This window comes from Vanessa atalanta, chromosome W, assembly GCF_905147765.1.
Source record: "Vanessa atalanta chromosome W, ilVanAtal1.2, whole genome shotgun sequence".
In the NCBI taxonomy this organism is placed as follows: Eukaryota; Metazoa; Arthropoda; class Insecta; order Lepidoptera; family Nymphalidae; genus Vanessa; species Vanessa atalanta.
In genome coordinates, this window is record NC_061901.1 from 5,870,094 (window position 1) to 5,881,512 (window position 11,419).

Sequence of the window (11,419 nt, forward strand, 5' to 3'; positions counted from 1 at the left end):
TTCCCTCTTGAATGATTTTATCTTGAGCACTGTGAAGCTCCTGCAGATTTATTGAGTTGAGGTTGAGACGAGTCTGAACATCTTGAGTGGTTGCACTGGATGTTATTTGCAATAACTTCAGCGGCTGGCCTTTTATTTCATCGTTGTCGTTCATGATGGTGAATTCTTCTGTTTTCATGTGGCAATTCACAGGGATGGTAATTAGGTAGCTGCCCTGGAGCGAAGTGAATTCTTCTCTATTGCAGACTAACTGTACTTTCGTAAGATGAGGAAAAGAAAGTACATAATGTATAGCGGGTAGGCGTGGAATAACAAAGTCGTAAATTTTAATGCTCTTAATTTATTGATAAATAAAATATAAAATCAGTTTTAAAATCTAAACTTTATATGTATATGTGACCACTTACCAACTGCCAGCTACTGCAACATCAAATAACAACTGTGACTTAACTATATACAACAAAGTAAGCTAAAATATTTACTCCTCTTATACATATCTATAACTATGGAGTCTATCAAGAACACAATAGAAGAACTCACTGCACTATTTAATACAAAAATGTCTGAATTCCAAAAAGAATTAAAGACCTCCATCCCAGCAACGAGCCCCACATCGAATATTAACAGTCAGTTCAATATATTTCGGTCATTTGTTCTGACAGCCTTAGAAAATTTACAACTACAAGTCGAATTCTTATCAAGGCAATATGACCAATTAGAAATGCATTCTAGGAAGAAAATTATTCTGTTGCATGGAATTGCTGAAGATTCTAAAGAGAATGTCGCTGTGCGTGCCTCAAAAACTTTAGCTGAACATCTGAATATTCCAAATATTAGCCCCGACTCCTTTAGACATTGTCATCGTTTAGGGCATATGGTTACGAAGAAGCCCCGTCCTGTATTGATAAAATTTATAGACCAATCTGTCAAAGATAAGGTCTGGTCCACCAAGTCCAGTTTGAAAGGCTCCGGAATAACCATGTCCGAATTTCTCACAAAGGGCCGCCACAAAACATTCCTGGCTGCAAGACAAAGGTTTGGGGTTGCAAAGTGTTGGACCAGAGACGGGTTCATTATAGTCTTGTCTCCGGATGGCTCGCGGCATCGTATTACCACCATGGCGGAATTGCAAGCTATTCGGAGTGCTGAGAGCGATTCCTCAGTCCCGCAGACGTCACCTGATGCCGAGGAAGCCCCCAAACCATCCAAAGGCATTAATCCTAGGCTTAAGAGGACTGTGAAAAAACTAACGTAAAGTTTTGAGCATTGGTAGTCCGCCTCAGTATGTATTCGCGTCTTTGTTTACATGAATTAATTTATATCACTTTTCATACATTGACTTACTTTACTTTTACCCACTTTTAACTAACAATAACAAAGATAACTTCATAATATTGCACAATAAGTTATATTGTAATTGACATTTGACAGCTAACAGATTACATATAAGCTTTTTTTTTTTTATGCTGCGTTCGGAAATTGTTAGTCTAAGTGAGGTAAAGATTCCATTCAAACCCTTCTGTAACTTTGCTATGCAGGCATTTATGTTGATAACTTTTTCTTAATTTAAATTTTTACTAGAAATTATTTTAATTTTCTTTATTTTTTGTGGTGTTCTTTTTTTCTCTGTGTTTTTGATTACTTGTATTTTTGTTATAGTGTTTTTATTTAATTTTTTTTTTTTTTTTATCTGTTGTTTAAGTTGTAACTATAACTTTGTTTTGTCATAGTTCATTCATTTTTCTCTTGTTATTTCATGTAGCTGGTGGGTTAGAAGATTGTTGGTGATTGCACTTTAATATTATAATTGTGTATTTTATTTTTATTTTTTTATTAGATTTTTTTTTTTTTTATTTTGACTATTTTATTTATTTATTTATTTTTTTATTATTATTATTATTATAATATTTTATATATAATTATAGTCCATATATATTTGTTATGTCGTCTAATATTAGTATTGATAGTGATTATTTTTTGTCTTTGTCGTCGTTCGACGATTCGTCGAATGATGATAGTTACCACAGTACATCTCCTCTTCCACTTAATGTCGCCATAGATACTTATTTCTCAGATTGCTTGAAAAATTTTAATATCATACATATTAATGCTCAAAGTATACCGGCTCATTATCCTGATATGCTTGCGTCATTTGATTCCCATAATATTCACGCCATACTTATATCTGAGACATGGCTGCAGCCATGTCTACCGTCTACGTCTTACGCATTACCAGGTTTTAGACTTATTCGCAACGACCGCATTGGTAAGCGAGGGGGTGGGGTGGCGATCTATTTAAGATCCCACATCTCGTTCACCATACTTAGTTTGTCAACCCCATCTGCTCAATTCGATGCAGCCGAACATCTATTTATTGAAGTCTCACTTTCCAACTGCACTAAAATCCTTCTTGGCGTGTATTATAACCCTAATTCTCAGAATAATTACTATTCTTTTTTTGAAACCCTATTAGATAATTTAACACCTAATTACAGCCATTCCATTATAATGGGTGATTTTAATACGTGCTTACTTAAAGGTGACACCAATAGTAAGAAATTAGTGGCTTTAACAGAATCCCATAATATAAAAATTTTACCCCTATCGGCTACCCATTATTTCCCCGGCTGTTCTCCATCGCTTCTTGACCTTATTATGGTCTCTTCCTCAGATTCTGTTGCTAAATTCGGCCAATGTTCCGCCGATGCCTTTTCCTATCATGACATGATTTATCTCTCATATAAACTCCGTCCTCCTAAATTCAAACCGAGAATACTTCTGCAGCGTAGTTTTGGTGGAATGGATCTAAGCCGGCTTTGTGATGATGCTGTTCAGTTAGATTGGTCTGCGGTCTACACTGCTGAGACAATTGACCAAAAACTTAATGTGTTTAACTCGTTAATAACGCAGCTGTATGACAAACATGCACCTATAAAACCAATTAAAAGAAAACATCTTCCAGTACCTTGGTTGACGGACCAAATAAAATACCTTATAAAACAAAAGAATAAGGTCAAGTACAAATTTAAATTAAATGACTCCGACTCTAACAGGGAGAAGTATAACAAAGCGCGAAATCGTTGCAATACATCTTGTAGAGATGCACAACGACGCCATATTTATCAATCTGTCGAAAACGGCGACACAGCGAAAACATGGAAATTTCTCGAATCACTCGGAGTTGGTAAATCTTCTCATAATACCCCTGTTAATATAGATATTGAACTTTTGAGCCAACACTTCTCATCTTCAAACTCACTTAATAGTGGCGATAAAATAAACACATTAAATATTATTTCTACTTACCCAACTCCTACCTTTCCTCCGTTTAGCTTCACGTCTTTTACCGAATGTGATGTTAAAAAGAACATTATGTCTATATCCTCGAATGCTGTTGGCACAGATAGTATCAGCCGTAATATGATCATTCCCATCCTCGACATTGTGATTCCCATTTTGACCCATATCCTAAATTTTTCCCTTACCTGCAGTAAGTTTCCTGATACATGGAAGGATGCGCAAATTATCCCCATCCCTAAAAAAGGTAATCCCTTAACAGCTTCTGATTTCCGTCCCATTTCAATTCTTCCTTTCCTATCCAAGGTCCTTGAAAAGCTCGTCTCACACCAACTAAATAGTTTCCTTAATGAGTTCCTTCTCAACCCTCTCCAATCAGGTTTCCGTGCAGGTCATAGTACGGCTACAGCTTTAGTTAAAGTCACAGACGACATTCGATTGGCCATGGATTCCAAACAACTCACAATCTTAGTGCTTCTTGATTTTAGTAACGCATTTAATTGCGTTGACCATGACATCTTGTTGAGTATGTTATGTTCTTTTAACATATCTCCATCCGTAAAAAACTGGCTTCAAAGTTACCTCAGTGGCCGAAGACAGCGAGTTCGTGTGGACGAAACATACTCGTCATGGCGCGAAGTCCGCGCTGGGGTACCTCAAGGTGGCGTGTTGTCTCCATTACTTTTCTCAATCTTCATTAATTCAATTACTCATCTCTTCTCTCTACCATATGTATGCAGACGATATCCAAATTTACCGACACTCAACCCTTGATAGATTATCTGATGCTGTCGCCGCCATCAACAATGATTTGTTGGCTATTCATAAATGGAGTCAACGGTATGGGCTTAACATCAATCCCGCAAAGTCACAGGTCATTGTTGTTGGCAGTTCAGCCATGATGGCAAGAGTTGATTGGGCGGAGATACCACGGGTTGTGTACAATGGTACTAACTTGTCCTACTGCTCCACTGTTAGAGACCTTGGCATACAGCTTGATAGTACTCTTTCCTGGTCGGAGCATTTAAAGCAAATTGGAAAAAAAACATACGCCTCCTTAAGTTCTTTGCGACGACTTCAAAATGTACTGCCAATTCCTACCAAAACTATGCTTGCAAACTCTCTCCTTCTTTCAATACTCGATTACGCGGACGCAAGCTATCTTAATCTAACCGAGGACCAACTTAATTATCTTGAGCGATTACAAAATCTAGCTATTCGGTTTATTTTCGGTCTCCGAAAGTATGACCACGTTTCAAAGTTTCGTTCAAAGCTCAAGTGGCTTCCTATACGCCGTCGCCGGAACCTGCATACTCTTTCTCTTCTGTACTGTGTGTTATTTAATCCAAATGCTCCTCATTATCTGAAGGAGAAATTTGAATTTTTAGGAGACCAGTCTAGAATTCGACCAACACGTAGTCTCGTACTGAAAATGCCTGCTCATAACACCAAATTTTACAGCCAGTCGTTCACTGTTCAGGCTATAACTCTTTGGAACGACTTGCCAATGAGCATTCGACTGTCAAAATCCTTACACGCATTTAAAAACTCTGTTAATAACTTATATCTCTCATCACAGTAATGATGACGACATGATTATGACAAATATTTAATAACGTCATATATGTATGTATTATGTATATGTATGTATGTATGTATGTATGAATGTATTTATATGTATTTGTTTGTATGAATGTAAGTATGTATGTATGTATGTATTTATTGATATATGTACGTATGCATATTATTGAATATTTATTACTGTTATTTATTTTTGTATGTGTTTAGGTTGTATTTATTTTAAGAGTATTTTAAATTGCACCACCCTATACTGTCTTCCAAACACAATCCTCTAACCCAAGGTAGTCTGGAAGAAATGGCTAATAAGCCATAAGGCCGCCTTTTGTTTCACCATTAGTTTATTAGTTTGTATATTTTGTAATCGTTTGTAATTGTGCTTGTGGTGTACAAAAAAGTGTTAAATAAATAAATAATGTTGATCATCCAGCTTTTCTATTGCTTCTCTTGCTAGAGTTACGGTTGTGTAACGACAGTATTCCTTTAGGACCTGATGAACAATGAGTTGTTGCACGCAGTCTGGTTCTGTACGGATGCGTTGATTTACTTCCTTTTCACAAAGATACCAGTTTTTGACCTTCGGACATTTTTGTCTCTATGTACGTGAACGATTTCTCGTTAATTGCTATGAAGGGATATGGAGGTATAAGGGCAGTTTGGACTTTATTAGGTACAATGGAAAGTTTATAGAGATCATAGATATCCGAGGAAACTATTGGAAATTTAAAAATTATTACTATTTGCTTCTCCGTATAATAATATCCCGGTTCTATAATATTATAGTATTCCCTTAATTCTAAGTCTATAATTTGATTCTTATTATATAACTTTGTTAACTTATCTATCATTAATTTTAAAACATGTATATCTAACATGGAATGGTGAGTGCTAGAAACACGAATAAAAGCTAACATATTTTCTATTCTAATTAATTCAGTCATCAGGTCTTCTACATTTTCTCCTATTATTACCAAAAGTTGAGCAAGTTTCGCATACTTAAGTAAACTATTTTCTTTATAGACATTAGAATTTAAAATAAGCTGTAAAGTATCGTTAATTTTAATTTGGTTTTCAACTAGTTCGTTAAGTATGTTTTAGCATCCATTCCTTACTTAAACTAACATGATTATTAAACTCGGATACTATTCTATCTTGATTACTTTCAAATAATTTAATAGCATTATTATAATTTAATGCGTCTTGATAATCCAGGTTGCCTGTAATACTTTTAATTACGGAACCTAAGCTGTCTACAAGACCTCTTTTAACGCGATTTGGTTCCAAAGACCTTAATTGATCAGAGACTTTTTGAAGCTTTTCAGTAAGATAATTTATTTGGAGTTCGTAGAGTAAGTACGTATCATTATTAAGAAGGTTTGAAGATTATTTAATTGGGTCGTTAAAAGTTCTATTTTATTTTCTATATTGTCTAACTTAATATACTGTAGAAATGTATGGTGGTGGGTAGTAAGTCTTATCGGTCCAAGTTTATACGGTAATAATCCAGGTCCATCGTCCAAGTTTTCAAGTTTTATCTCGCGAGAGTCTGTCATGTGAATGGTCAGCAGGAGTAGCACTATCCTGTAACAAGTTAGCTCCTTTAGGGACTCGTTTTAATCTAGATTTTGCTACAGGACCACGTTTTTTAGTAGGTATAGATGTGGATAGGCAAGTCAGCTAGAACTGTATCTTATGTAAATCGTGATGCTGTTTTCTGACGGCTAGCAAGAGGATTCCTAATGAAGACTTGTTGTTGGGGTGCATACTCAACTTCTGGCTCTCGAGTCCTATTTCTATTTTCAATTAAGGCTCTACGGTTCTCAAGAGAAGTACTGTTTATAATGTTATACACTTCTTTCATTCTTTCTTTATGATTTAATGAGTATTGTTGCAATAAGTGTTGAGTGAAATCTATGTCAACGCAGTCTCTCGGGTCAAAATGTCCGTTTAGTAAGTCAAAGGGTCTACATCTAGTAAAGTCATGTATGGAACTATTATAAGCAATAATGGCATATGGCATGAGGTTGATTATGGGCTCATCTTTATGTTTTAACTTCAGGATACGAAGATGTTCTAATATTGTCGAGTGAAACCGTTCAATGTTACCATTATCGTTAGGAGAGTGAGCTAAAATTTTATGATGGTTGATTTTGTGTAATCGTGTAAATTCTGAAAATAATTGATTAGTAAATTCTGTTCCGTTATCGGTAACTATATTTATAGGTACACCATGATGGGTACAAAACTTTAATAAAGCTTGTAAAATGCTTATGGCTGTTCCATCACGCAAATGGTACGCTTGACCATATTTGGTAAAAACGTCTACGAAGGTTATATATTTTTCATTATGTACAGTGAATAAGTCTATGTGCATAATTTCAAAAGGTTTACTAGCTGGGGGTACTACGTTGAATTGAGGTCTGATTGGATTCCTATCATATTTAGCTTGTCCGCATATTGTGCATTCATTTATGAATTTTGAAATATGTTTCTTCATATTCGGCCAATAGTATTTTCGAGATAGGGCAAGGTAGCATTCATTTACTCCACGATGGTTTGTCTTTCCATTATGATAATGAGAAATTATCTCCTGTTGCCGTAAATATTCTTTTATATTTTCAATTTCAAATTTCGTCAAAACGAGGTTCATCGATGAACTTTTTAACTTTTCTTGAATTATAGGAATTATAGAATACATTCCGAGAGGCGGACTTATAAGTATACCGGTTTTAATTTTAGGATTAACGAATTATTTTATGGCGTTAACTACTTCTTCTTCTAAGTTGGATTCTAATTATTGTATGGAGGTTCGCGTGTGGTTATCGAATGGCTTCGTCACTGTTGGTTTTCATGTATTGTAAAACATATTTGCCTACTAAATCTGTTAAGAGGGTCGTCTGTAATGGGTATATTTAATATAGGATTTTCCTTTTCAGAATGTACAGTATCGGTCGAGGAGTTTGAAGGTGGTGGTGCATGTTCAGGGGAATTTCGTATTATTTCAGAAGGATTTACTATTAGAGATGCATTTTCAGATGGATTTTGTTCTGGAGGTACATTGTCAGGGGGATCTCTCACAGCAGAGGATATAAAATCGGAGGTGTTACCTAATAAGGAATTCAGTTCATCAATTTCGTCTATTAAAGTCTTGGTTTCTCCAGTATGTATTTCAATTCGTGAGAGTGCGTCAGCGTTACTATTCATTTTTCCTTTTTTATATATCACCGTAAAGTCATATTCACTTAGTTTTAGTCGCCATCGTGTGAGACGAGAATTTGGTTCTTTCAAATTCATCATCCACTGTAGAGGTTTGTGGTCTGTCAGTATTTTGAATTTTCGTCCGAATAAATATGGTCTGAAGTATTTGGTCGCCCAAACTATAGCGAGAAGTTCCTTCTCAATGGTGCTATAATTAATTTCACTGTCATTCAATGTTCGGGATGCATAGAATACAGGTCTGTCAGCTCCTACTGGTCCTTGGGATAGTATGGCTCCAATGGCTAAGTTAGAAGCGTCAGTCGTCAAATTAAACTCTTTGGTAAAATCAGGGTATTGTAAAATAGGGTCGTTTGTTAACAAAGTTTTACATTTTTCAAAGCTATTAATATATTCAGGGTCAAAAGTAATCTTTTTACCTTTTTTCAAACATTGTGTTAGTAATACGGGCAAAGTCGGGGATAAATTTCCGGTAGTAACCTAAGAGTCCTAAAAACTGTTTTATTTCTTTAGCTGTTTTTGGAATGGGATATTTCTTAATAGCTGCGATTTTATCGGGATTAGGCTTTATACCATCCTTACTTATGATATGTCCAAGGTAAGCTGTTTCGAGTTTTAGGAACTCTGATTTATTCATTTGAATTTTAAAATTCGATTCCCTGAGTCTTTGAAATACTTTTTCCAAATTATTCATTTGTTCCTGTAATGACGTGCTAAAGATTATGATATCATCTAAGTATACGAGACATATTTCGTTTTGTAAACCTCGTAAAACGTTATCCATAACGCGTTGGAAAGTAGAGGGGGCGTTCTTCAGTCCCATGGGCATACGAAGAAACTCAAAATGTCCATGCTCTACATTAAAAGCTGTTTTCGAAATGTCCTGAAGTTCCATCTCTACCTAATAAAACTCACTTGCTAAGTCAAGAGTAGTGAAATAATTACATTTACCTAATTTGTCAAGGACGTCATTGATATTTGGAATAGGGTATTTGTCATTGATATTTGTCTTCTATAGTTTTTTAATTTAATTTACGATAATCTATTACGAGTCGCCATTTTTGTTTACCAGAACAGTCATTCTTTTTCGGTACCACCCAGATTGGTGAGCTCCAAGCAGAGTCAGATGGTCTAATTATTCCTTGATCTAACATTTTAGTTATTTGGTACCGAACTTCCTGCCTATGTATAAATTAACATTGCGAGAGTTATACATACTAATTGGATTTGAAGAAGTGCAAGTAATTAAGTATCCGTCTTTTAAGTCAATTTTAGCCTCCCATTTTGTTAACATGTCTAGTCCTATCAGTCCGTCGAAATAGTCATGGAATTTATAAATGAATAATTTAATGTCTTGAGGATCCCTAAATTCGTCAAAGCACGGTAATGTAATAGAATACTCATTCCTACTTGTCGTATACACATTAGTTACTTCAAATGGATCGTAGTTTAATGGAAAATTTGAAAAATACTTTTCTACAGCGTAAGGGGTTAAGAAAGATTGGTTTGCACCGGTATCTATTAAAAGTTTAAGCGGAGGGTTTTTAATTTGAATATACGGTAATTGTCTTTGCGTCTGTAAGTTTAATTCTATTTTGGTTTGGGTGATTTCTGGTCTGAATGAAAATCCTGATCGGTACAAATAGCTTCTAACTGTGGTTCGTTTTCATTTAATAAACGGTCATTATTCGTATCGTAATAAGCAATAGCATTATCGTAATAGTCGGGTCTGTAATTGGTATTGTAGTAGTCTTCAGGTTCATTGTAGTAATTATATTCCTGTTCATAGTAGTAATCCGGGTAGTTGTAATATATATTATCATACGGCAAACATTCGTTCATATTCATTTCGCGAGATTTTAGGTAATTTGGAGGTGGTGGGTTACCCGATTTACGCCAGTCATGTGCAGTCATTAGGGTATGAGGTAAAGGTCTGGTATTAAAACTCTGGATTCCACTCATAGGCTTTGGCATTGAATTTTGAGGGGAATTATTCCTAGGTGACAAACGAAAAACATTACTGCGTGAATTATAATTAGGCGGTGGTGCACTAAACATCTGTTGCGTTTTTGTATGCATATTATACGGAGGTTGATTTCGATTAAAATTAAATTTAAAAGGCTGTGGTTGTTGTATAGGACGTTGTCCTACAGGGGCTGGCCAATTAAATATCGGTGGTTGAAAATTTTGAGGACGAGATTGTGAGAATGGAATGGGTTGCATTTTAGGGGTTGACTGCTGTTTTAGTCCGTCTGTACGTTGTTGTAAATATGTAACATTTAATTCCTCCTGAACATATTCAAGAGCTTTATCTATGGTTTCGGGTCGCATACACCGAATTCGTGAACCCAAAGGTTCTTTTAAGCCGCGAACAAATGCCTGCATAGTAACTTTTCTGTAAAGATCGCGTTTGGCGTCGATCGTAGTCGGTAAAGTCTCGTGAAGTGTAACGTATGTCATTATCGTACTGAATAGCGTTTGGCAATGGCTATAAAATTCCTGAGGAGTCTTATTTCCTTGTACGGCTAACGAGAGGTCGTTGTATAAAGCTGTTTCATCCCGTTGGTCAGAAAAATTATTAATTAGTGAAGTTCTGATACCAAGCCAACTATCTGGTATGCCATTAGAATTAATAGTAGCGGCGGCAGTACCCGTAATTTTATTTAGTATCCCGTTTAATAGACACAAGTTAGATAATTCGCAACCAGGCACGGTGTTTAAATATTGCGTTACAATTTGGTCGCAAATATTAATAAATCTCGTAAGTACATTAGGGTTACCGTCAAAGTCGGGCACAATCCTAAGAATTTTATAAATGGTGTCCGGATCTTGAGACATATTAGGATTCGTATTATCTAAACCTCATTAGCAGCCCGTAAATGTCCCACTGCTGGGATAAAGGCCTCCTCTCCCTTTGAGGAGAAGGTTTGGAGCATATTCCACCACGCTGCTCCAATGCGGGTTGGCGGAATACACATGTGGCAGAATTTCGTTGAAATTAGACACATGCAGGTTTCCTCACGATGTTTTCCTTCACCGCCGAGCACGAGATGAATTATAAACACAAATTAAGCACATGAAATTTCAGTGGTGCCTGCCTGGGTTTGAACCCGAAACCATCGGTTAAGATGCACGCGTTCTAACCACTAACTAATATAATAATCTAAACCTATTAACTTAGAATTAAATTCTAAATTTAAATTTCTGTTACAATCTAAACTACGACGTCAGGCCTGCTGCGATGCAGATTCCCGATATCTATGAACTCTAGGGTGATAAATTTTGGAATGGAAATACAACTAGGATAAGAGCAACACGAGAAAAGTTC

The 11,419-nt window shown here is 35.8% G+C and overlaps 1 protein-coding gene across 1 annotated transcript; it reads left to right on the plus strand.

Annotated features, from left to right (window-relative positions):
• Positions 1-505: 505 nt before the first annotated feature.
• Positions 506-1,258, plus strand: LOC125075695. The gene has a single exon (XM_047687405.1). The coding sequence runs from the start codon at positions 506-508 to the stop codon at positions 1,253-1,255; it is 750 nt and encodes a 249-aa protein (XP_047543361.1). The 3' UTR covers positions 1,256-1,258.
• The last annotated feature ends 10,161 nt before the right edge of the window (positions 1,259-11,419 follow it).

Excerpts from the sequence above, each read along its gene's own strand:
- LOC125075695 (XM_047687405.1), top strand. The coding sequence starts at position 506 with ATGGAGTCTATCAAGAACACAATAGAAGAACTCACTGCACTATTTAAT.